Below are 25886 nucleotides of genomic sequence, written 5' to 3' on the forward strand. Positions count from 1 at the left end.
TTAAAGAAAGTTAAATCAATTCGGATTTCAAACTAAATGTAGATTTGAGCAATACTTAAAAATTAAAGGATGTATTGCTCTCCAGTAAACTGGGAATGTAAAGTGGACAGAAAAATAGTGTTCATAAATAGGGTAATGTGGGAACTTGGAGACACTGCATCAGGGGTCTGGTCTTGGAGAGCTGTCTCCTTGTAGAACTCAGAAATGCAGCGTGGAAACAGGTTCCTCGGACCATCGAGTCCGTGCCGACCAGCGATCCCTGTACGCTAAAACTATCCAATACACGAGGGTCTCCAGCGCTGTAAGGCAGCAACTCTACCACTGTGCCGCACTACCGGAGATGCAAAGGGACTTGGGTGTGCTGGTGCAGGATTCCCAAAAGATTAATTTGCAAGTTGAATCAGTCGTAAGGAAGGCAAATGCAATGTTAGCATTTATTTCGAGAGGACTAGAGTATAAAAACAGGGACGTAATGCTGAGGCGTTATAAGGCACTGGTCAGACTGCATTTAGAGTATTGTGATCAGTTTTGGGACCCATATTGGAGTAAGGATGTGCTAGTGTTGGAGAGGATACTAAGGAGGTTTATGAGAATAATCCCTGGGATGATTGGGTTAATGTATGATGAGTGTTTTGATGGCACTGGGCATGTACTCACTGGAGTTTAGAAGGATGAGGGGGGATTCTCATTGAAACTTACCGAATAGTGAAAGGCTTGGATAGAGTGGATGCGGAAAGGATGGATACACTAGTGGTAGAGTCTAGGACCAGAGAGCATAGCCTCAGAATAAAAGGATGTGCCTTTAGAAAGGAGATGAGAAGGATTTCTTTAGTTAGAGGAGGGTGGTAATTCTGTGGAATTCAGTGCCACAGACATCTGTGACGGCCAAGTCATTGGGTATTTTTAAGGCTGAAATTGACAATTTCTTCGGAATTTTGAAGAATGTGGAGTAAACTTACTGAAACTTAAGATCCTGAGCAGAGACTCGGGTAGATTTTGTACTGTGGGAGAACCTAGATTCAGGGGATATAGTTACTAGGTAATGGTCTGTAATTCTCTATCCCAGACAGTTGTGTATCCTGGATTACTGGGGCTATTGAAAGAGGAAATACATTTTTGAAAGATCAACAAAAAGAGGCACAGGAGGAGGAAATGAGTTCTGGGGTAAATCAACCATGTTATTGAATGGTGGGGCAGGCTTATGGGGCCAAGTGGCCTATTGTCGTTCCAATTTTCTTGAAAAGAAGCTACCAGAATTTTAGTAGAGTTAGTGTTTGGGATAAAGAATGAGGTTCTAGTAAAACTGGCTGTGCTCGGGGTGAACAAGTCCCCTGGTTTAGAAGGGTTGCATCCAAGAGAGTGTTGGGGCTGATGTTTGAGGAAGGGTTTGCCACAATCTTCCAGTTATCACCAGGAACTAACAAATGTAACAGCATTAAATATGAGATGTCAGGATATGGGCAACTACTTCAAGCCTAACAGCTGATCTACTTTTATGGATAAACTTTTTGAATCAGTAATCTGGGGAAAATATTCACTGTCATCTTGAGGTGTTGGTTGATGGTGCAAAGAATGCACAGATTTGATTGGAAAATAATGACTGACTGGCATAATTTGTTACTTTTTAAGTAACAGAAGGTTGGTGAAGAGAATGCAGATAGATGATGCATATGATTTTTGCAAAATGTGTATTAAAGTCCTGCACAAAATGCAAGTAAGCAAAATTGAGGTCCATCCAATCAAAGGATGGACAGCATGATTGTAGATTGGCTGCTTTTACTCTGAAGTATTGTCAGTGGAGATTTCCAAATTTAGTACTAGGACCATTGCCTTTTTGCTGTTGTGCACAGTATAACTTCTGTTTGCAGTCACTCACTAAGTTTGAAGAATGTTGGATAGTCAAATTTGTCATTTAATGAAGTGTCAGCCCACCCTTGTATTTAAGCATGAAAGATTGAAAATTGCTGGATAACTTGTCTTATTATTGAGAGTAAAGAGTAAAATTAAATTAATGGTAAACAATTAAATTAAGCCTATTACAGAATGTTTGACGAGTGGAAATTTAATATAATGAAATGCTGTATTATGGCAGGAAGAATGAGACAATGCAGCCTAAATAATGCAATTCTAAGTATGCAAGGAGACTTGGCCATGGTATTCAGGGCATAGGGGATCCTAGGTTCATAAAGAAGCTGGGGAGTTAAAGCATTGGTAGGCTGAACAGGACTGTTGTGGCCAGTTCTGATCAAGCTGTAGGAGCAATGTGAAGGTCTTAAAAAGGGTGCATGAAAGTTTTGTTTACTTGAAAGACACAGGATACTGGTGTAACTCTGCGTGTTAAGCAGCCTGTTAGGGGAACATGGATAGGTGGCGTTTCAGGTCGGGACCCTTCTTCAAACTTGTATGAGTTATTCCAGCATTTTTTGTCTTTCTTTGGTAAACCAGCATCTATAATTCCTTATATTTACTTAAATGAATCCTAGGATTAGGAATTTCAATTGTAAGACTATGTGTATTTTCCTCAGATTAAAGAGGTATGCCAGATTAGGTAGATGAAATCATGGAAGCTCTTTAGTGGATAGATCAAGAATCATGAAGCACAGATTTCTCATAATAGTATTTAGGGGATGTGTGGAAGAACACTTTTAACAGAGAAAGCATTAATCTTTTTGGCCTTTTTTAAGGGATTTAGATGGGCATTAAAGGAGAATGGAGACATATGCATTTTATACAGGCAGATAAGAGTTGATCTTGGCATCATGTTCGACACTGACATTGAGGCCCAAAGGACCTGTTCCTGTGCTGTACTATTCTATGTTCTATGTAAGGGAGAGTATTCTATAGGGCTAAGGTGAGAGAGTGGGAAAGAGGAACTGACAGTGTTGTCCTACATAGAACTGACGAGGTTGCAGCTTTATAGGACTTTGGTTAGGCTGCATTTGGAGTATTGTGTGCTATTCTGGTTGCTCCATTATAGGAAGGATGTGGAGGCTTTGAAAAGGTGCAGAGGTGATTTACCAGAGTGATGCCTGAATTAAATGGTATTAATTACAGGGAATGGTTGGACAGACTTGGATTGGGTTTTTTCTGGAATGCCAGAGGTTGCGGGGACCTGATTAAAATAAAATAAAATGATGAGGCACTTAGATAGGGTACACAGAATCTTTTTCCCAAAATGGAAAAATCAAATACTAGAGGGAATAGCTTTAAGATGAGAGGGGCAAAGTTTAAAGAAGATAGGTGGGCCAAGGTTTTTTTTTTTACACAGAGGGTGGTGAATGCCAGGAAAGCACTGCCAGCGCCGAGGTGGTGCTTGAAGCAGCTTCGTTAGTGGCATTTAAAAGAATTTGGGTAGCATATGGATAGGCAGGAAATTGAGGTATATGGGTTATGTGCAGGTAGTAGGTAAGTGATGGTCTTGGCATGTTGGGCGCAGACATTGTAGGCTGAGAAAGGCCTGTTCTTGTGTTATACAGTGCAATGTTCCAAGTACTCATACAGACCAAATAACTATCCTATCTGTGTCATTCAGGTTTTGATTTTAATTATTCCATTACACTAGCAAGTTTGTGGATGACACAAAACTGGGTGGCAGTGTGAACTGCGAAATATGATGTTAGGAGGTTGCAGGGTGACCTGGACAGGTTGAGTGAGTGGGCAGATGCAGTATAATATAGATTAATGTGAGGTTATCCACTTTGGCAGCCAAAACAAGGAGGCAGATTATTATCTCAATGGTGTTAGGTTAGGTAAGGGGGAAGTGCAGCGAGACCTGGGTGTCCTTGTACACCAGTCACTGAAAGTTAGCGTGCAGGTACAGCAGGCAGTGAAGAAAGCTAATGGCATGTTGGCCTTCATAACAAGAGGATTTCAGTATAGGAGTAAAGAGGCTCTTCTGCAGTTGTATAGGGCCCTGGTAAGACCACATCTGGAGTATTGTGCACAGTTTTGGTCTCCTAATTTGAGGAAGGACATCCTTGTAATTGAGGCAGTGCAGCGTAGGTTCACGAGATTGATCCCTGGGATGGCAGGACTGTCATACGAGGAAAGATTGAAAAGACTAGGCTTGTATTCACTGGAGTTTAGAAGGATGAGAGGGGATATTATAGAAACATAAAATTATAAAAGGACTGGACAAGCTAGATGCAGGAAAAATGTTCCCAATGTTGGGCGAGTCTAGAACCAGGGGCCACAGTCTTAGAATAAAGGGGAGGCCATTTAAAACTGAGGTGAAAAGGAGCTACTTCACCCAGAGAGTTGTGAATTTGTGGAATTTCCTGCCACAGATGGTAGTGGAGGCCAAATCACTGGATGGATTTAAGAGATAGTTAGATAGAGCTCTAGGGGCTAGTGGAATCAAGGGATATGGGGAGAAGGCAGGCATGGGTTATTGATTGTGGACGATCAGCCTTGATCACAAATGAATGGCGGTGTTGGCTCAAAGGGCCGAATGGCCTCCTCCGGCATCTATTTTCTATGTTTCTATTAAGAATTTTGAATTCTTGTGTAACAGCTTGCCCCAAGTATTTTCTTCGTAATACGCTCTCTTGATCTCTTAGTTTAAATGACTTGCAAGGAATAAGATAAATTTACAGCACAAGAATGGCTATTTTACCGATCAAAAATAGAACTGTTCTATTGCTCCCAAATCATAGTTGATCTGTTGCATTGTAGCTCATAGCTTTTCAAATGCGCATCCAGGGGAGAGTTTCAACCTCATCAATACTTTTGATTTCTTGCAGGATACCAACAGTGAAAAGAGGGCACTGATTACCCTTATGTATGATTATGAATAGAGACAATTTAATAATCCAAGGGCAAGTTCAATATCCAAAAAGTGAACCTTTTCACTGGTAGTCCTGCTTTTGTTTTCTGCACTGCTGACTCCATTTTAGATATTCACCTTTGCTGCCTTGGTACCTAACTAACATATCTTGTATATTCTAGAGAGGCATATGCACAAGGCAAGAAGGAAAAACCACCATTCTTGCCAGAGGAACCTTCATCATCATCAGAAGAGGAAGATCCAATTCCCGATGAACTGTTGTGCCTTATCTGCAAAGATCTCATGACGGATGCTGTTGTCATACCGTGCTGTGGAAACAGTTATTGTGATGAATGCAAGTGGTTTTGAGTATTTGTGTCTTCTTGACTTTTTTTTTGTAAACTTTTGTATTTGTATCTTAATGAAGCCTATCTGCTTGCATGGAGTGATACAGCATGGAAACAGGCCCCTCGGCCCAACTTGCCCACGCTGACCAACATGCCCCATCTACACTAATTCTACCTGCCTACATTTGTCCCATATCCCTTTAAAACTACCCTATCCATGGACCTGTCTAAATGTTTCTTAAACATTGCAATAGTTCCTGTCTCAACAACCTCCTCCGATAGCTTGTTCCATACCACACCAGCCATTTTGTAAAAAAAAGTTGCCCCACAGGTTCCCATTAAATCCTTCTCCCCTCACCTTCAACTTATGTCCTCTGGTTCTCGATTCCCCTACTCTGAGCAAAAAGACGGTGCATTTACCCAATCTATTCCTCCCATGATTTTACCTACTGCTAAGATCACCACTCATGCTCCTGCGCTCCAAGGAATAAAGCCCTAGCCTGCTCAACCTCTCCCTATAGCTCAATCCCTTGAGACCTGGCAACGACCTGGTAAATCTTGAACCTCATTCCCACCTTCTATACCCAATACTCTGACTGATGAAGGCCTTCAGGACCACCCTATCCACCTGTGATGCCACTTCCAGGGAACTATGCCCCAGCGCTCCTAGATCCCTCTGTTCCACAGTACTCCCCAGAGCCCTACCATTCACTGTGTAGGTGCTGCCTGTGTTAGACTTCCCAAAATCCAATAGCTCATTTCTCTGTATTAAATTCCATCAACCATTCCTCAGCCCACCTGCTCAACCAATCAAGATCCAGCTGCAATTTCTGACGACCATCTTCACTATCTACAATACCAGCCACTTTAGTGTCATCTGCAAACTTGCTAATCATGTTCTCATCCAAAGCATTGATATTGATGACAAACAACAATGGGCCCAGCACCGAACCCTGAGGCGCACCACTAGTCACAAGCCTCCAGTCTAAAAACGTCCTTCCACCATCATCCTCTACTCCTTTCCATGAAACCAATTTTCTATCCTTTTACCTCTTTCTTCTTGGGGCCCATGCTATTAAACCTTCCTAAGCAGCCTATCATTGTGGAACCTTGTTGAATACCTTGCTGAAATCCATATATCCATCTACAGCTCTCCCCTCATCAACCATTCCATTCCTTCTCTCCTGAGATGCTGCCTGACCTGCTGAGTTACTCCAGCATTTTGTGAAATAAATACCTTCGATTTGTACCAGCATCTGCAGTTATTTTCTTACACAACCTTTTTGGTCACATCTTCAAAATAACTCAATCGGATTTGTGAGACACACTCTACCATGTACAAAACCATAGCTAGACACAAAATGCTGGAGGAACTCAGCGGTCAGGCAGCATCTCAGGAGAGAAGGAATGGGTGACGTTTCGGGTCGAGATCCTTCTCCAGACAAGCTAAAAAAGGAAATCAGGTGGGCAAAAAGGGGCAGGATATCACTCTGGCAAATAGAATTAAAGATAATCCCAAGAGATTGTATAAGTATATGAAAGGAAAAATGATAACCAGGGAGAGAATAGAACCCCTGAGGAATCAATGCAGTCAACTATGTTTAGAGCTGCAGGAGATGGGCAAGGTCCTCAACTAGTATTTCTCCTCTGTTTTTACTGTGGAGGAAGACATGAGGATACCTTCCTTTTTTAGCTTGCTCCTCAGTTCAAGAAACTCCTCCAGGGATACATTTGATCCCATCTGCTTTTACCTGTCCCATGCCACCTCCTTCCTCTTGACTAGAGCCTCAATTTCCCTTGTCATCCAATTTTACTTACGCTGACCTGTCTTGCCCTTAACTCTTAACAAGAACATACATGTCCTGGACTCCTGTTAGCATACTTTTTTTAATACTTTCCTAACTTCCCTTTTACTTCAAACAACCTGCTCAAATCAACTTGAGTGAGTTCCTGTCTTATACCTTCAAAGTTGGTCTTGCCCCAATTTAGATTTTTTACTTTCAAGAACCAGACCTGAATGTGATAATTTAAGACGGATGCATCTAACCTCATCGTAGCTATTGTGTCTTCTCTCATGAAGCATTTTCAACACACAGATTTTTCTGTGCTGTATGGAAAATGGTGCTCTCTTGAATAGGTGGGATTTGAGATCAAAAGACTTCAGAGTATTCAGAAAGATACAGCATTGAAGCAGACCCTTCAGCCCACAGAGTCCGCTCCGGCCACCGATCACTCAGTACTCTAGCACTATCTTACACACTAGGGACAATTTATTATTTACTGAGGCCAATTAATCTACAATCTTGCATGTCTCTAATGTGGGAAAAAATTGGAGCACCTGGAGAAAATCCATGTGGTCAAACCAGTTGGGCCACTGTGCAGCCCTAATCCTATATCTACCATTTATCTTCATGGCTCCATGTGTTGCATCATCTGCTCCCTTAACTACTTGTGCCATGAACAATAAATTACTGGGCACGTTTTGTATATCAGATCTGCAGTGATTTTTTGCATTTTATTGTTTACAAATTGGTTATTTTTCTCTTTCTATGATATGCAGGTATTAGAACATCACTACTGGAATCTGAGGAACACACCTGCCCTACCTGCCACCAAACGGATGTTTCTCCAGATGCTCTAATTGCAAATAAATTTTTAAGACAGGTATGCTTGAGTTTCTTGCATAATGCTTCAATTCAAAATCTAATGTCACCAATTTAAATGTGTATACAACAAAGTAGATTGATCCATCATCCTCAACGTAATGTATTAAGATTTAGGCAGGAGAGTGCGAACCAGAGTAGTGCAGGTTAGGACCTGTAAGACTCAAAGGCAGGGAGAGGTGAAAGAATATGGTGATGCTGATGAGCTGAAGTTTGTTTATTTCAATACAAGGAGTATTGTGGAGAAAGCAGATAAACCTAGAACTTGGATTAATGCTTGATTAATGTCTCTGAGAATCCTTCAGTGCTTCTACTCTGGGGCTGCAGGAAGCATCTTGTCTGGCAACATCTCAATCTGGTTTGGGAATAGCTCTGCCCAGGACAGGAAGGCTCTGCGGAGTGTAGTTCATTCGGCTGAATGCACTATGGGAACTACCCTCGCCCCCCTGCAGGACCTATACATCAGGGAGGTGCAGATCCAGAGCCAGCAACATTATGGGGGACCCCTACCACCCCAGAAACGGACTGTTCCAGCTGCTACGGTCAGGCAAACACCTCCGCTGTCACGCTGTGAAAATAGAGAGGATGAGACGGAGTTTCTTCCCACAGGCCATCAGGACTGTTAACTCGTATCACCAGGGACTAATTTACTGTATTAATTTATCTTTTGTGTTGTGTCTTTAAAAAAAAAAAATCTATTCTGTTTGTAGTTTTAGCACAATCTGCAGGCACTGCCACTTTCATTTCACTGCACATCTTGTATACGTATGTGACAAATAAAGTTGACTTGACTTGACTTGGGACTATGTGGTTGTGGCGATCGTGGAGACTGTCAAGGCGGCACTCAGAGAGAACATACTGGAGGGTTTTCCGCTGAGGCGCTATGGGAGTTTTCTAAGGAGCTTAGAAACGAGAAAGGTGCAACACTTTAATGAGATTGTTCTATCGGCCCCCAATAGCAAGCTGGAGATAGAGGAATAGATATGCAGACATATTACCAAAAGATGACAAAGCAACAGGGTTGTCTTTGTGGATGATTTTAACTTTCCTAATATGGACCAGGACTTGCTCAGTGCCAAAGACGAAGGCAAAGTTTGAGAGGTGTATCCAAGAGGATTTCTTGAAACAATATGTGGATCGACTAACCCAAGAGGAACATACTCAACTTTGTGTTGTGTAATGATTCAAGCTAGGTGTTTCAGTGGAAGAGCATTTTGGGGGTAGTGATCACAACACTTAAGGATTAAGATTGTTTTGAATAGGGAGAAGATTGGACCTTGCAGGAAGGTGCTAAGGCAACCTATGACGTTATTAGGCAGTGGATCGGGTGGCTACACTGAGCAATTATTTTTGCGTAAGCCCACATCTGACATGTGGGAGTTGCTAAAAGGCCAGTTGATCGGTGTATAGGACTGCCTGTTCCAATAAGGAGGAGGGATAAGGATGGCAAAGTTAAGGGCCTGTCCCACTTAGGCGATTTTTTTTTTTAGATGACTGCCTGCGACTGTCATAGTCGTAGCAGGTTGCTGAAAATCCGGCGACTGGACCCCCCACGACAATGTCTACGATAAGCTACAACAACCTACCACCTAGTCGACGTCAAGCTACCGGCGACCCAATCGTCGCGACAGGACGTCCATCTACGACGACACCTTCGACCACACAGGTGACAACCTACGACAGTCAAAATCAGTCTATGTCCACCCGCGACAAGCTACGACCCTGTCGGCACAACTGATGACAATTCATGTCATTTTGGCCTCCCAAACAATGGAATCACCCAGTTTCCCTATAAAAAAGGGGGTGTAGGGTAGGGTTTCCAATCATTCTGCATCATGTCTGCCATGGAGCAACATCAGAGAGCATTGCTCTCACAAGAAGAAGCCCTGCTGCTTGCAGCGGCCCTCTTGCTTTAAAGATCAGCAAGACAGAAGGACAAGAAGAATTGGGGAGAAGAAGCCCAAGAAGACGTCTGTGTGGTTGAAGCCCTTGTCCCTGAAGAGACCCAGTTTGGACCAGTATGGCAACCTGATGACTTAGCTCCAGCAAGAAGATGTAGCTGCCTTCATAAACTTCACTAGGCTCCCCCCTGAGCTGTTTCACGGGCTGAAGACACGGGTGGGCCCTCTCCTGAAGAAAAAGGAGACGTTCATGATGAAGCCACTGGAACCAGGCCTGCGCCGAGCCATCAGCCTCTGCTACCTGACATCAGGAGACTCCTGCAAGAGCCTCTCCTACAGCTTTCTTGTGGCCCACAACACAATCAGCAAGGTTATCTGAGAGACCTGTGAGGCCATCATCATTGCTTATGAAGATGAAGTCATGGACTGCCCGAGTACACCAGATGAGTGGAAGAGAGTGGTGCAGGGCTTTGATACCAGATGGAACTTCCAGAACACATGTGGGGCAGTGGACGGCAAGCACGTGGCCATCAGATGTCCACCCCATGGAGATTCGATGTACTTCAACTACAAGAAGTTCCATTCCATCGTACTCATGGCTGTGGTGGATGCAAACTATAACTTCCTGTTTGTGGATATGGGCACACCTGGCAGTGTCACAGATGGTGGGATCTGGAGAGAGACCTCCTTTGGGGAAGCACTGGAAGAAGGAAGAGCAGGCTTTCCTGATCCAGAACCTCTGCCAGGAGAAGCCAACCCTGTCATCCCATACACACTGGTTGGTGATGACGCCTTCCCTCTCAGGTCATGGATGATGAAGCCATACCCTCACAGGCAGATGTCAAGGGAGCAGAAGATCTTCAACTACAGGCTGTCCAGGGCTAGGAGGGTCGTGGAAAACGCCTTTGACGTCCTTGCCAGCAGATTCAGATGCTTGCTTGCTGACTGCAATGGAGCAGGAGCCCAAGAATATGGAGACCATTGTCTACACAGCATGTGTCCTCCACAAGCTGATCTGCACCAGAAGTGCAGCAGCCATGATGGAGGGTGACCGAGTGGACAACCAGACAGGCAACATAACTCCAGGTTCATGGAGAACTGGAGGACAGGCTTCCCTGATGGTGGGGACTGGAGATATTGCCAGGAAACACCTCCAACAAGAGAGCCAAGGACCAGAGAGACCATCTCTGCACTTAATACAACTCCGAACCAGGCAGTGTACCATGGCAGAACGACATGATCTGAAGATCAACAGCAAACAGCCCACACCACAAACGGAAGTCCACCACTCCAGGAGGAGAGCCCACGACAGACCACAAGAAAAGCCCCTTTTCAGGGCCACCCACATCCTCCCAAAAGAGTTTAATTTTCAATGTAGTACAATGCTAGTGTTTGTGTTTGTTTTATTATTCAAAATATATGAAATTAAAATATTTGAAAGTGTTGCCATGAGACCCTACTCTGAAATACAATATCTTCTACACCAATGACTGCACCTCCACAGACTCCTCTGTCAAGCTCCTCAAGTTTGTGGGTGACACTACCCTGATTGGACTGATCCAGGATGGGGAGGAATCTGCCTACAGAGGGGAAGTGACAGCTGGCGTCCTGGTGCCATCGCAACAACCTGGAGCTCAATGCACTCAAGACAGTGGAACTAATTGTAGACTTTCGAAGAGATCCCCCTCCCCTCCCCCCCACTCACCATCAACAACACCATAGTCACATCTGTGGAGCCATTCTAAGTTCCTTGGAACCATCATCTCCAGGGACCTTAAATGGGGGGCCACCATCGACTCCACAGTCAAAAAGGTCCAACAGAGGATGTACTTCCTGCGGCAACTGAAGAAACACAATCGTCACAGGCAATGATGGTCCAATTCTATACTGCTATCATTGAGTCCGTCCTCACCTTCTCCATCATGGTCTGGTTTGGCTCAGCCACCAAGCACGACATCCGGAGGCTGCAATGGATCGTTCGCACAGCTGAGAAGGTTGTTGGCTACAACCTTCCCCCCATTGACGAACTGTACATTGCAAGGGCCAGGAAGCGAGCGGGCAAGATCATCTCTGTCCCCTCTCACCCTGGCCACAAACTCTCCGAAGCACTTCCCTCTGGAAGGCGACTCCGGACTGTCAAAGCAGCCACAGCCAGACATAAAAACACCTTTTTTCCCATGAGTGATAGTTCTACTCAATAACCAGAGTCTGTAGTCTCTTTTTTGCTCTGGTTTATTTTCACCCACATGTTTAGACCTTAATGTTGTATCCTTATTGTTTTGATGTGGTTAGGCTTTATTCTTAATTGTTAACTATGTTTGTGTTGTCATTTGTGAGCAGAGCACCAAGGCACATTCCTTGTATATGCACATACTTGGCCAATAAACTCATTCATTCATTCATACATCAATGGAATTCATCGAAGTCAGCAACGGCGATAACCTACGACAGTACCTATGTCAGGAGACGTCAAGTTACTCTCATTGGCGTCAAACCCGCTGTTGCCGATTTTTTTCTCAACATTCTGAAAATCCAGAGGCGACCAGAAAGACGCTGTGACTCTGGGCGACTGAGGAGACTCCTCACGACCATACAAGCGACTATGTGGCGACAGCCTAGTTGCCTGTAATCGCCTAAAAAATCGCCTAAGTGGGACGGGGTTTAAGGGAACCTTGGATGAGGAAAGAGGTTGTAAAGTTGGTCAAAAAAAGGAACACATCAAGGTTTAAGAGATTGGAATCAGACAGGGTGTTTGAGGAATATAATGAAAGGAAGAAAGACCTCAAGAGGGCGATTTAAAAGGGCCCATGAAATGTCTGCAAGTCGGATTAAAGAAAATTCCAACATTTTGTTAAGTCCATGTTAAAAACAATGGTTTAAAAACAAATTAAAATCAGGGAGAAGGTAGGACTGCTCCTGGCTAAAGAGGGAAATTTGTGCTTGGAGTCTGGGAATTAGGCGAGATACCAAACTTTATGTCTGTTTTCACCAAGGAAAGGGATAAGGAAGACAGTGAGATCAGTGTGGAGAATTTTAATATGCAAGGATAGTTTGAGATTAAGAAGGAGGTGGGTTGGGGCATTTGAGGAGCATCTCAGGGCCTGATGAGATTTATCCCAGGTTATTGCGAGAGGCAAGAGTGGAGATTTGGGAACCTTGACGAAGATTTTTGAATCTTCTCTACCCACAGGCGAGGTCTTGGAGGACTGCAGAGTAGCTATGTTGTTCCTTTATTAAAGAAGGGAAATGGAGAGAATCCAGGGAGGTATAAGCCGGTGAGCCTCACATCTGTGGTAGGGAAACTATTGAAGAGGATTCTTCAGGATTGGATTTAGTTCCATTGGGAAAAGAATGGGTTAATTAGTGATGGGTTGTACACGGCAAGTGGTGGCTTATGAACATGCTCATGTTTTTTCAGGAGGTGACGAAGGTGGGCGATGGAATTTGTTTACGTCCCATGGTAGGCTGATCCAGAAGATTAAGTTGTACATTTTTAATAGTGACTTGGTCGTATTGACTTGGAACTGGCTTGCTGATAGAAGACAGGGTTACGGTGGAAAGAGAATATTCAGGTTGGAGGTCCTCAACCAGTGGAGTTTCACAAGGGAATGCTGCTGTTTGTGATATATATAAGTGACTTGGGTGTAAATGTAGACTGTTTGGTTAGTAAGTTTGCAGATGACACCAAGATTGCTGTGGTCTCGGACATTGAGGAAGGCTTGTATACAGCGGATCATAAATCAGCTGCATAAATGGGCATAGAAGTGCCAGATGGAATTTAATCTGAGCGAGTGTTGAATGTTGCACTTTGGGAGGTCAAATGTAAGGAGGAAATATATAATTAATGGCATGAGCCTTAACAGCATTGATGTACAGAGGGATCTTGGGCTCCAAATCTATAACTCCCTGAGTGTGGCAACACAAGTAAATAAGAGTGGTAAAGAACGCAAATGGTATGCTTGCCTTCATAGGTCAGGCATTAAGTATAAGTCAGAAAGTCATGATGCAGCTTTATAGGACTTTGGTTAGCTGGTATGTGGAGTATTGTGTGCAGATTTAGTTTTCCCATTACAGGAAGGATGTGGAGGTTTAGGAAATGGTGCAGAGGAGGTTTACCAGAATGGTGCTGTGGTTAGGGGGTATTGGCTATAGGACGAGGTTGGACAGACTTGGTTTATTTTCTCTGGAACACCAGAAGTTGTGGGAAGACCTGATAGAAGTATATAAAATTATGGGAGGCATAGATAGAGTAGACAGAATCTTTTTCCCAGGATTGAAAAATAAAATATTAGAGGTGAGATGGGCAAAATTTAAAGGAGATAAGCAGGACAAGTTTTTACATGGGCTCATGAGTGCCTGGAACGTGCTGCTGGGGGTGGTAGTTGAAGCAGATACGTCAGTCACATTTAAAAGACCTTTGATAGGCATATGGATATGGAGGAATGTAGGCTATGTGATAAGTGACATCATGTTCGGCATCACTTCGTATGTTCAGACATTGTTGGCCGGTGGGCCTGTTTTTGCGTTGTTCTGTTCTATGGTTTGTGTTAATAGCTTAATCTCTACAAATTTGATTTGGCAAACAATTGTGTGAACTAAATCAGTAAGTTGGTGATAAACAAAATTCTATAAATTTGACTTCATTTGGATCAACTAAGCAATAACTTGAAGTGGATGGCATTTCTGTTCAATCACATCAATAGAATTCTTTGCTTTTGCAGGCTGTTAACAACTTCAAAAATGAAACCGGCTACACAAAAAGAGCTCGTAAACAACAGCTGACCCAGCAGCAGCCAAGGCTACCTTCTCTTCCAATTCAAAATCTGCTGCCCAGTCTGAGGCCATTGCATTCCATCAACCCTCAGACTGTTTTGCCCTTAACTAGAACAGCCATCTCAAAGTCAGCAGATCTCCCACTCACTAGTGCTTCTGCACCTGGGCAAGTTTCTATTGCTGTCTCCCTTCCGAGTGCAGCTTCCACCCCAGTCCGTGCTGCTTCTCCTGCAAAAGGAAATCGTGATTCCTCTGCTGCCAGTATCCCTCCTGCTCCAGACGTGTCAACAGTAGCTGTTCACCTTCATCAGCTACCTTCAAAACACGAGGAAGGAGATATTCTGTAAGTTTTATCCTTGTAAGAACAGATAAAGATTGAAAAGCAACTGAGAAAACTGTTTAGCAGGTTGTATATATAAATAAGAATTTCTGCACAGGAGTAGCTATCAGTCTACTATTCATGTGCCTCTCCTACATGGAATAATTCAGCAGACTTAGTCTGTGTGAAGAAAGGTCCTGACCTGAAACATCAGTCATCCATGTCCTCCAGGCATACTGCCTGACCTGAGTTACTCCAACACTTTGTCGTTTCATCTGAAAACTAGGCGCCAGTGCCACTGGTCTGCACCAGCAAGCTCTTCACCAGCTGGCGCACCATCGGTTGTTGTAGCTCACAACTGCAATTTTTTGTTTCTACCTAGTTCCAAGGTGATGCCGACTTGTGTAAAATTTGACTTGCGTAAAGATTTACAGAATCTTGTATTCCTAGGTCTTTCTGTTCTACAACACTCTCTGGTACTCTGCCATTCACTGTGTATGTCCTGGCTAGGTCATCTCCAAATGTTGTCAATTATGCCACCAACGTCCTCGTCCAAATGGTTAATATGTAAATGATAAACCACAGTGGATGCAACGCCAATCCCTGTGGTCAGGCATCCAATCCGAAGTGCAGTCCTTCACTACCACCCTCAACTCCTACCACCAAGCCAATTTTGTACCCATTTGGCTGGCTCACTTTGGATCCCATGTGATCAAACTTTCTCTGCCAGCCTGCCATGTAGGACCTCATCAAAGACCAGTCCTCTTCGTTACCTCTTCAAAATAAAATTCAAACTCATGAGGCACAGTTACCAACTCATCAAGCCATGCTGACTACTTGACAAGTACTTTGAATTACCTTGACATAGAACACTATGAATCTAATGCAAATAAATGGTATTTGTGTTGGTGAGTACAATGAGTAGCCAACAGGCCTGTTTCGAATAAAAGATAGCTTTCCGGGTTGTGAAACTGCTGGTTTGCCATTTTCTTAATAAAACCTATCTTATTCACTAATTTATTACTCCAGATCAGCAACAATGTGGTTAATTATTCACTTCCCTTTGGCAAAGGAGGAATAAGCCATTCAATTTAAGAGCCTTGGGTGATGACCAATAAATGCTCCCTATGCTAGCAATATCCACACCATGTCCTAAATACATTACCATCCCAACGCACCATTGTAATTGTTGAATCATACAATGTAGAAATAGACCCTTTAGTCCACCAGATTCATGCTGACAAAGTACCTATCAATACCAATCCCGTTCTCTAGCCTTTTAACTGTAGATTTCCATGCCTATTCCAATGTTTTAACCAAGTCTAATGTGTATTGGCTGCAGAACGAGGTCTTTTTGTATTATACAAATTATGTATTTATTTCCTTTCGTGGTGAGTGAACTGAGGTAGGAAATTATTTATAATCTGAATTTAGGAAATTCGCTTTGGTGAATAAATTTGAATAGATGTTTGCAGCTTCCCAAATAATTTAATAAATCTGGAAGTTAAATTTGAATTTTTTTTAAACCAATGTATGTTATTACTTCCTGTTAGGGAAATTGGCAAATCCACTGTGACCGTTACCTCTGGAATAACGACTGCTAATCCATCCATACCTACAAGCAGCACCTCGGCACTTAAGGTAAGTTACTGATCTTGTCTATGTTATAGTTAAATGTTGTTTTGCATGTCTTACTGATAAAGTAGTTAACAATCAAAGGTTTGCAAGGTACAATCAATGCTCGATATTACACAGCCAGCCACAACAACTGAATGCTTCAGTGAGCCTTTTAAGGGGCAAATCTATCTGAAGAGGCCAGTTTTCCCATTCCGTTTGAAGATTACATATAGCAGCACACACTAAGCATTCAAATACCATAGGATAACAAGGCTAAGAAGGAGTGTAGTTTCAGGGGTCAGAGAAGATAAACCAGCAGGAAAACCATTTTGTCAAAGAAGTTACAATAGTTAAAATAGAACAGAAAATGCTGGAAACACTCGGATCAGGCAAGAGAGACAGGGTTAACATTTCCGTCCAAGACCCACAAAAATATGAGAACGATAGAAGAGGTGGGGACAATGAAACCAGAGAAAGGAATATAAATGGAAAGGAAGAAGATATGAAGGTAGATAAATCCCCTGGGTCTGTTCAGATAGGTTGATGACTAAGTCAAGGATCTAGTTAAAGAGGGGGACCCAGTTTTGTGAGCTTGGTAACCAGTCTGGAGTGGATGATAGTGTTAAATGCCGAGCAATAATCTATGAATAACAGCCTGGCTATGTGTATTTATTGTCCAAGTAGTCCAGTGCAGATTTTGCAGCCAGTGAGATTGCATCCTCTGTTTAGCTGTTGTGGCAAACCCGGGTTTCTGGTGCTGTGAGACAGCAGTTCTATCAACTGCCACCCATGATATTTGACGGTTGCTATCTTGTGTATTTTGAGAAAGCTTGATATGTTGGTAAAGCACACAGTGCTGGAGTAACTCAGTGGGTCAGGCAACATCTCTGGAACATGGATAAATGACTTTCATGTCAAGACTCTTCTTCAAACTGATTTTTTTTTGGGGGGGGGGAAGAAAGCTGGAGAACGGGAGAGGCAACACAAAGTGTGGCAGGTAATAGGTTGACACAGGCGAGGGGGATTTTTGGGCAGGCAGTTAGTTGGAACAAAGGCAGCTGGAAAGGAGCAGAAATCACAAAGATGACAGGGGGTCTCGCAAAACTCCCATTGGAGAGAGGAGATATGTTTGAAATTCATACAGTTGGAATTGAAATCTCTAGGACTCTTCAGTGTGAATAATTGAGGAACAGTGGAGTTCAGTGGCCTATACTTGGTTCAAAATATAAACTTCCAGGGCAAGTTACAAAATTGGTACTCTACTGAGACACATTTAAATCACAGCAGAGCAGTGGGATCATTGTCATAGAATACAGAGTACAATACAGAAATGGGCCCATCACTGCAGTATGCACTACACTAATCACATTTATCTGCATTAAGCCCACATCTCTCTGTGATTTTTCCTATCTAAATATCTGTACAATTGCCTTTTAAATGTTGTAATTGTAACCACTCTACCTGCAGCAGCTTGGGGAATTTAATTAATTAATCTAGCAATTAAGCAATCTAGAATTAAAAGTTGGTTTGGGGTTGAAATTATTGGATTATCATTTTAAATTTTAAGAGACTTTAGGGACGACCAATAACTGCTGCTTTTGTCAATGTTGGTCACATATCTATCCGTCTGTCATGTACCATTAAGCTTGATTGGTGTGTTCTATTTTCAGGGTTATCAGGTTCCTGTTCTTGGTCATCCTGCTTCACATGGGCAATCCATCCCTACAACAGGTTTGTTACTTTGGAAATGGTTGTCAGATTGACTTCCAATTGTAAAATCTAGTTAAGCAGCGCATTATTTTTATTTTTAGGTCAACCAATGAGGACAAGTGGTGTTCGACCACCGGGAAACAGATCAAGCTGGGAACTGTAAGTAAGAACTGTTATATCCACACTACAGTGCTGGAGAAGCTGCCTGACCTGTTGAGTTACTCCAGCATTTTGTCTTTTTTGTAAATCAGCAACTGCAGTTCCTTCTTATTCCATTAAATCTATTGTTATTTCAGCTTTGGAGACACATCTATTTAGCACGTTCCCAAATCTGTTGTCCTTACAAAGGCCTTTGCTCTTGAAGAGTCCAAATATCTGAATCCGTGCCCCCTGCACCAACTCTTCAGCCACACATTCACCAGTACTATCTTGCAGTTCTTACTTTCCATTGCTCATGGCACTGGGAGCAATCTGAAGATTACTACCCTCAAGGTCCTGCTTTTTAACCTTTTGCCTAACTCTGTTCACTCTACAGGACCTTATCCCTTTTCCTATCTATGTCATTTGTGCCAACATACACAACGACTTCCAGTTGCACACACTCCCCCTTGTGAATATTCTGCAGGTGCTCAAAGACATCCTAGCCCTAGCACCAGGGAGACAACATACCATCCTGGAGTCTCGTTTATTGCCATAGAGTCTTCTGCATGTTCCCCTAACTAACAAGTCTTCTATCACTGTTACTCTGCCTGACTTCACATTTCCCTGCAGTGCCTCAAATCCAGGTCAGCGGCAAAGATTTGAGTGCTACTGTCCTCTCCTGACTGGTCATAACTCCCAATGAAAAAATACATACCTTTTGTTGAGGGGAACGGTCACAGGGACCCCTGCACTCACTGCTTCCTCCCTTTCCTGGTGGTCACCCATCTACTTTCTCCTGCAACCTAGGGGTGACTACTTCACTGTAATTCTTATCTATGACTTTCTCGGTCTCCCAGATGATCCTGAGGTTGTCCAGCTGCTGCTCCTGTTCCCTAGTGTGATCTGTAAAGAGCTGCAGCTGGATGCATCTCTTAGTGTAGTGCTCAGAGACACTAGAAATGTCCCTGACTTCCCACATCCTGAAGGAAGAGTATACAACTGCCCTATCTGCCACCACTAAGGCACTAGATAAAGAAATATTTAAGAATGAATGAAAAACACAGACTGCACCATATCCTGCTGTTGCCCTCTACGCTGAAGCCTCCTGAGCCAAAGCCTTGCACTTACTCTCATCATGGCTGGTCCCAGCATGCATGCTCCACTAGTGTCTATCTACCTTTTATACACCCACTAGGATCAGTCACTCCAAGATGCCAAATGCATATTTCTGCCATTGATATTTCGAAGTGTCAAACTTTTGTAATGTATATTGCACCCACTAAAATTGTGGGGTAAGACTGAACTGTAGCCCGTTGAGGAATTTATGCAGCCCATTGTCACCTGGCCGAGCTGGATACAAAATGATAATTATTAAAAAGAATTGAAATCAGAAAACTGCAGATTCTGGAAATTGGAAATAACAACAGGAAATGTTGGAAATGCTCAGCAGTTTAGACAATACCTGTGAAAAGAGAGACAGATATTAGAAGATCGTTGTATCTTCCTTTCTCTCCCAAGTACCATAGAAACACAGAAGATAGGTGCAGGAGTAGGCCATTCAGCCCCTTGAGCCAGCATCGCCATTCAATATGATCATAGCTGATCATCCAAAATCAGTGCCCCATTCTGGCCTTTTCCCCATATCCCTTGATTCTCTTAGCCCTAAGAGCTAAAACTAGCACTCTTGAAAACATCCAGTGAATTGGGCTTCACTGCTTCTGTGCCAGAGAATTTCACAGATTCACAGCTCTCTGGGTGAAAAAGTTGTTCCTCATCTCAGTCCTAAATGGCCTACCCCTTATTCTTAAACTGTGACCCCTGGTTCTGGACTCCCCCCAACATTGGGAACATTTTTCCTGCATCTACCCTGTCTAATCCTCTAAGAATTTTATATGTTTCTATAAGATCCCAACTCATTCTTCTAAATTCCAGTGAGTACAAGCCTAGTCGACCCATTCTTTCATCATGCGTCAGTCCCTCCATCCCGGGAATTAACCTGCACTCCATCGAGCAATAATGTCCTTCCTCAAGAGCAATAATGCCCTTCCTCAAATTAGGCCAAAATTGCACACAGTGCAGTCTCACCAGGACCCTGTATAACTGCAGTAGGACCTCCTTGCTCCTAAACTCAAATCCTCTCGCAATGAAGGCCAACATGCCATTGGCTTTCTTCACTACCTGCTGCACCTGCATGCTTCCTTTCAGTGACTGATGTACAAGCACACCCAGGTCTCGTTGCACCTCCTCTTCTCCTAACCTGACACCATTCAGATAACAATCTGCCTTCCTGTTCTTGCCACCAAGGTGGATAACCTCACATTATACTGCATCTCCCATGCTTCTGCCCAACCTATCCAAGTCACCCTGCAGTCTCAAAGCATTCTCCTCACAACTCGACTGCCACCAGCTTTATACCATCTGCAAATTTGGAGATGTTACATTTAATTCCCATGTCTAAATCGTTAATATATATTGTAAAAAACTGGGGTCCCAGCATCGAGCCTTGCAGCACCCCACTAGTCACTGCCTGCCATTCTGAAAAGGACCCGTTAATTCCTACTCTTTGCTTCCTGTCTGCCAACCAGTTCTCTATCCTATTCTTTCGTCACTCATTCCTTCTCTCCAGAGATGCTGCCTATCCCGCTGAATTATTCCAGCGTTTTGTGTCCACCTTCGATTTAAACCAGCATCTGTAGTTCTTTCCTAAACAGTTCTCCATCCATGTCAATTCCCTACCATGTGCTCTAATTTTGCACACTAATCTCTTGTGTGGGACCTTGTCAAAGGCTTTTTGAAAGTCCAAATACACCACATCCACTGACTCTCCCTTATCCATTCTACTTGTTACATCTTCAAAAAATTCCAAAAGATTAGTCAAGCATGATTTCCCCTTCATAAATCCATGCTGACTTTGACTAATCCTGTCACTGCTTTCAAAATGCACTGCTATAACATCTTTAATAATCAACTCCAACATCCTCCCCACTACCAATGTAAGGCTAACTGATCTATAATTCCCTGTTTTCTCTCTCCCTCTCTTAAAAAGTGGAGCTACATTGGCTACCCTCCAGTCCACAGAAACTGATCCAGAATCGAGAGAACATTGGAAAATGATCACCAATGCATCCTTGATTTCTAGGGCCACCACCTTGAGTCTGGGATGCAGACCATCAGGCCCTGGGGATTTATCTGCCTTCAGTCCCAACAGTTTCCCTAACACCATTTTCTGACTAATGTGGATTGCCTTCAGTTTCTCCCTCCCACTCGATCCTCGGTCCCCAGTAGTTCCAGGAGATTGTGTCTTCCTTAGTGAAGACAGAACCAAAGTACTCGTTTAACTGTTCTTCCATTTCCTTGTTTCCCATTATAAATTCACCTGTCTCTGACTGTAAGGGACCTACATTCGTCTTCACTAATCTTTTCCTTTTTACATACCTATAGAAACTTTTGCAGTCAGTTTTTATATTCCCTGAAAGCTTTCTTTCATGCTCTTTTCCCCCCTCTTAATTAACCCATTTGTACTCCGAGTTCTAAATTTCTCCCAGTCCTCAGGTTTGCCGCTTCTTCTGGCCAATGTATATGCCTCTTCCTTGGCTTTAACACTATCCTTGACTTCCCTCGTCAGCCACGGTTGAGCCGCCTTCCCAGTTTTATTTTTTCGCCAGACAGGGATGAACAATTTCTGGAGTTCATCCATGCGATCTTTAAATCTTCGCCATTGCATGAAAACTGTCAATCCTTTAAGTATAATTTGCCAGTCTATCCTAGCCAATTCCCATTTCATGCCTTCAAAGTCTCCTTTATTCAAGTTCAGGACCCTAGTCTCTGAATTAACTGTGTCACTCTCCATCCTAATACCAAACCAAATCTCTCCCTTTGGTCGCAGACCTCAAATGTACAGATTATAAACTGTAAATTGTAATTGTGAATCAGCAAAATTGCACAATCAATCATTGATGTGGTTTTTGAAATTGAGAACCAATTGCGTCGATCAACACCTGTGCAATGATGATGTTCACACAATGTTGGCATAATTCAAAGTGCCAGTCAGCATCTCTGAAGAGCATGGATAGGTGATATTTCGAGTTGAGCCACTGCGGGATCACTCCGTGCACCCTCCCGCTTCTTAGCCAGGATGCCGACGACACCCCAGCCAGCACTGCCTGCCTGATCCCATCCAGGCTGGTCTGAACAACCTTCACCGCCAGGACGGGCTGCCGATCTCTTCCAGGACGCACCTGCCACTACCAACGCTGACCCTTGCCTGCAATCCAGCTGCCTGCGGGCCAGGACCAATGACTGCCGATCCTCTCCTCAATTCACCTGGATTCCAGGCCCAGTTCCAGACTGGGAGGTCTTAAGAAGGGTCATGAAACGTCACCTATCCATGTTCTCCAGAGATGCTGCCTGGCCTGCTGAGTTACTCCAGCACTTTGCCTTTTGAGTATTAACCAGCATCTGCAGTTCTTTGTTTCGACTACGTATAATCATACTCTATTACTCGGTAATCCCTTACTCGGTTATAGCGGCCAATCAGGGCAATAACGGGCACTGCTCTCCCTCCCTCCGTGGTAATGAAGGTTTACTGTAATAGAATCAAGAGAATCACACGTGCTCTGCCATTGAGTAGAAAGTTTGTCCTGGATGGAGTTCAAACCATGTTACTTCATTAGTTAGCATTTTTATCTCTTCAGCAAGAGAAATTAACCTCAGCTTTTGTCTAGTCAATCCTTCTATGAATCAAATCTAATTTTCCTAAACTCTACAGTGTGTAGCCCCATGCCAATTGACCTATCTTCACAAGACAATCCTTGTCACTTGAATCAAACTGAAAAAAAACTTTCACCACCTCCAAGAGAAACGTGTGGGAAAGAACTCCAGCAATTTGTGTTTACATCGAAGGTAGTCACAATGCTGGAGTATCTGCGGGACAGGCAGCATCTCTGGAGAAAAGGAATGGGTGACATTTTGGGTCGAGACTCTTCTTCCCCACTCCTTCGCTCCAGAGGTGCTGCCTGTCCCATTGAGTTACTCCAGCATTTTGCGTCTTATCTTCCAAGAAAGATATGTTCCTCCACAAGTCCAGTATATATCGCCGGCACATTTGATTCCAATGAAATAGTATTGTTTTTTTTCAATAAATCTGTTTACCATTTAGCTTTGACACATTACAGTGCAATTTAAAAGCAGTTTTTAGTGTTTGTAGAATGGTGTGATTTATCCAAGAAATTGCTTCCAGTTTATTTTTTGGATTTGAGTAATCAATACGAATCTCTAGAACCTAGTGTTCCTCGCATTCTCAATTCCAGATTTTCCACAGTATGTGGACATATTTATTTGAAGATGCTGTAAAAATGTTCACTGGTGCATCTCTATTTATGGCAACTGCTAAAAGTATTAGCCATCACTTTTGAGTGCTTGTGTATCTGCAAATTCGTTGTCTCACCACTTGTTGATATGTTTTTCAATCTGCTTCATTAGACCATCCAACAGAGGGCATCATAGTGATCGGATTCCAAGAAGTCGAACACAGGGAATTACAAACCCTCCCCCTGTCTATGTGCCCCCCCCAACACTCTACCCTCCTCCACCTCACCCAGTTCCTCTTCCACCAGGGGTGCCTCCCCCTCAATTTCCTCCACAGTTTCCCCCAGGCCAACCCCCACCTACAGGATTTAGTGTCCCTCCTCCAGGATTCCCTCCAGCACAAGCCACAATATCTGCCCCCTGGGCACCCCCTGCTACTCCAGCAGCTCCTGCCAATGTCATACCAACCGTAACGCAAGTACCTCCGCTGTCCAGGGAAGAGTTCTACCGAGAGCAGCGACGGCTAAAGGAAGAGTAAGTGAATGGGCATTGATTTCAATATCTGTGACATCTGGCGTTTCCAGATACCACCATGAAATCCTGAGCATGGGTTTCACCTTTATATTTGTTTGCGCCCAATAGACAGAGGAGCAACCTGTGCGACAAAACAACTGGGTGCTGCTTGTTATTAAGCCTATTTGTGTTGTTATATTACAAAATATATCAAGAATGGCAAAGATTTCAGGCCACTACACCTGTCCCTTCAATTTCAAAATAGTATTTGCCTCCACCACATCCTCTGGCAGCTCATTCCAAATAGCCTGTATGGAAAAAGCGACTCTGTCCTTTAAATTTATCACCTCTTACCTTACATCCATGCTCTCTAGTTCAAAACTCTCTTTGCTCCGAGGAAAAAGATTAGCTATCTGTTAATTATTTAAGCTTGTATAAGGTCACCCTTTGTTCAAGTGGAAATACATCCAACCCACTCAGTCTCTCCTTGTAACTGCAGCCCTCCATTCCAGATGACTTTCTGGTGAATTGCATCTGCAGTCTCTCGATTGTTACCACGTCCTTACTGTAATATGGGGACTTGAGCTGTCAGCGGTAGTCTTTAACAATATTTTGTACAGCTACAACATGAAGCCCCTACTCTTGTTCATGATACCTCAACCTATGAAGGCCAGCATACCACATTCCTCCTCCTCCACCTATGGCATCGCTTAGTAAATTCTGGGCATTATGCCAAAGGTCTCTCTACATCAATGTTCCTAAAGTTCCTGCCATTTACTCTGTCTCCTAAAATAATTTGATCTGTCTGACTATACCTTTAAACATCTGTCATTATTGAAGACTGTCAGTTATTGTATTATCCGCATTCTTACGGATCCTACGTTCTCAAAGCAATTTATATATACAACAAACAAAAAAGGTCCCAGAAATAATCCTTGCAGTGCACGACCTGTTACACATTTTCAATTGGAAAAATACCCATCCACTGCTGTTCTCTCCCTCCTATCGCCCAGCCAATTTTGGATCCAGTTCATCAACACGTTTAGTTCCTTTGAGCCTCAATTTTCTGAAATGGCCTACTATGCAGAACCTGATGAACAATCTGACAGTCCACATAGGCAACACCTATTGCTCTGCTTTCATCAATTTGCCTGCACAAAATCTCAGTCCGATATATGAGACTGCTGATGTAAGGCTTACCAGCCTGTGATTTCCAGGCTTACCCTATTGCCCTTGAGCAAGAGGACAACATTTTCTGTCTTCTGTTATCTCACCTTCGGCCAACAAAGATGCAAAAATCTCTGTCAGAACCCAGGAAGTCTCCTCCCTTGGTTCCCTTTGTATTCTGGAATAGATCTGAGGATGTATCCACTTTAATGTATCCCAATGCTTCCCAATCCTCCTTCCTGATAAAGATCATGTGTGCGATTGCTGAGTGAAATATTTGAAGGCTCTCATTTTTATTTATTTTTCCCCTTTCATCTATTTGACATTTCAGAGAGAAGAAAAAGTCAAAGCTTGATGAGTTCACCAATGATTTTGCTAAAGAGCTAATGGAATACAGAAAAATCCAAAAGGAGCGCCGACGCTCCTACTCCAGGTAATTAGTTGTAATAGAATCAATGAACAGTTTTAAGCCCATCATGCAGCAGATACAAAATTAAAGTTTGTTTCTAATATTCGTTTGGCCTTCAAAGGTAGGCATAAACCAATCAAACAGCTAGTGGAAACAAAAGCATAGCAAAAGTGACATTCTCAATTGAAATTAAAGTCCCATGTCACATTGATTTCCTTCCCCAGTACATGTATCTTTTGGGAAATAGATATTCT

The 25886-nt window shown here is 43.1% G+C and overlaps 1 protein-coding gene across 5 annotated transcripts in view; it reads left to right on the plus strand.

Annotated features, from left to right (window-relative positions):
* Positions 1-25886, plus strand: part of LOC144603984 (E3 ubiquitin-protein ligase RBBP6-like) — a 69353-nt gene that overhangs the window by 36409 nt on the left and 7058 nt on the right. For 3 of the 5 annotated variants that reach the window (XM_078417915.1, XM_078417918.1, XM_078417920.1), the window contains 9 exons: positions 4948-5120; positions 7673-7776; positions 13095-13136; positions 14398-14792; positions 16322-16409; positions 18056-18116; positions 18197-18254; positions 23718-24077; positions 25555-25656. In XM_078417915.1, the coding sequence (XP_078274041.1) occupies positions 4948-5120; positions 7673-7776; positions 13095-13136; positions 14398-14792; positions 16322-16409; positions 18056-18116; positions 18197-18254; positions 23718-24077; positions 25555-25656 (1383 nt within the window). The remainder of the gene's footprint in view (positions 1-4947; positions 5121-7672; positions 7777-13094; positions 13137-14397; positions 14793-16321; positions 16410-18055; positions 18117-18196; positions 18255-23717; positions 24078-25554; positions 25657-25886) is intronic. The other 2 variants (XM_078417916.1, XM_078417919.1) reach the window with 1 other exon arrangement.

This window comes from Rhinoraja longicauda, chromosome 21, assembly GCF_053455715.1.
Source record: "Rhinoraja longicauda isolate Sanriku21f chromosome 21, sRhiLon1.1, whole genome shotgun sequence".
Taxonomy (NCBI): domain Eukaryota; kingdom Metazoa; phylum Chordata; class Chondrichthyes; order Rajiformes; family Arhynchobatidae; genus Rhinoraja; species Rhinoraja longicauda.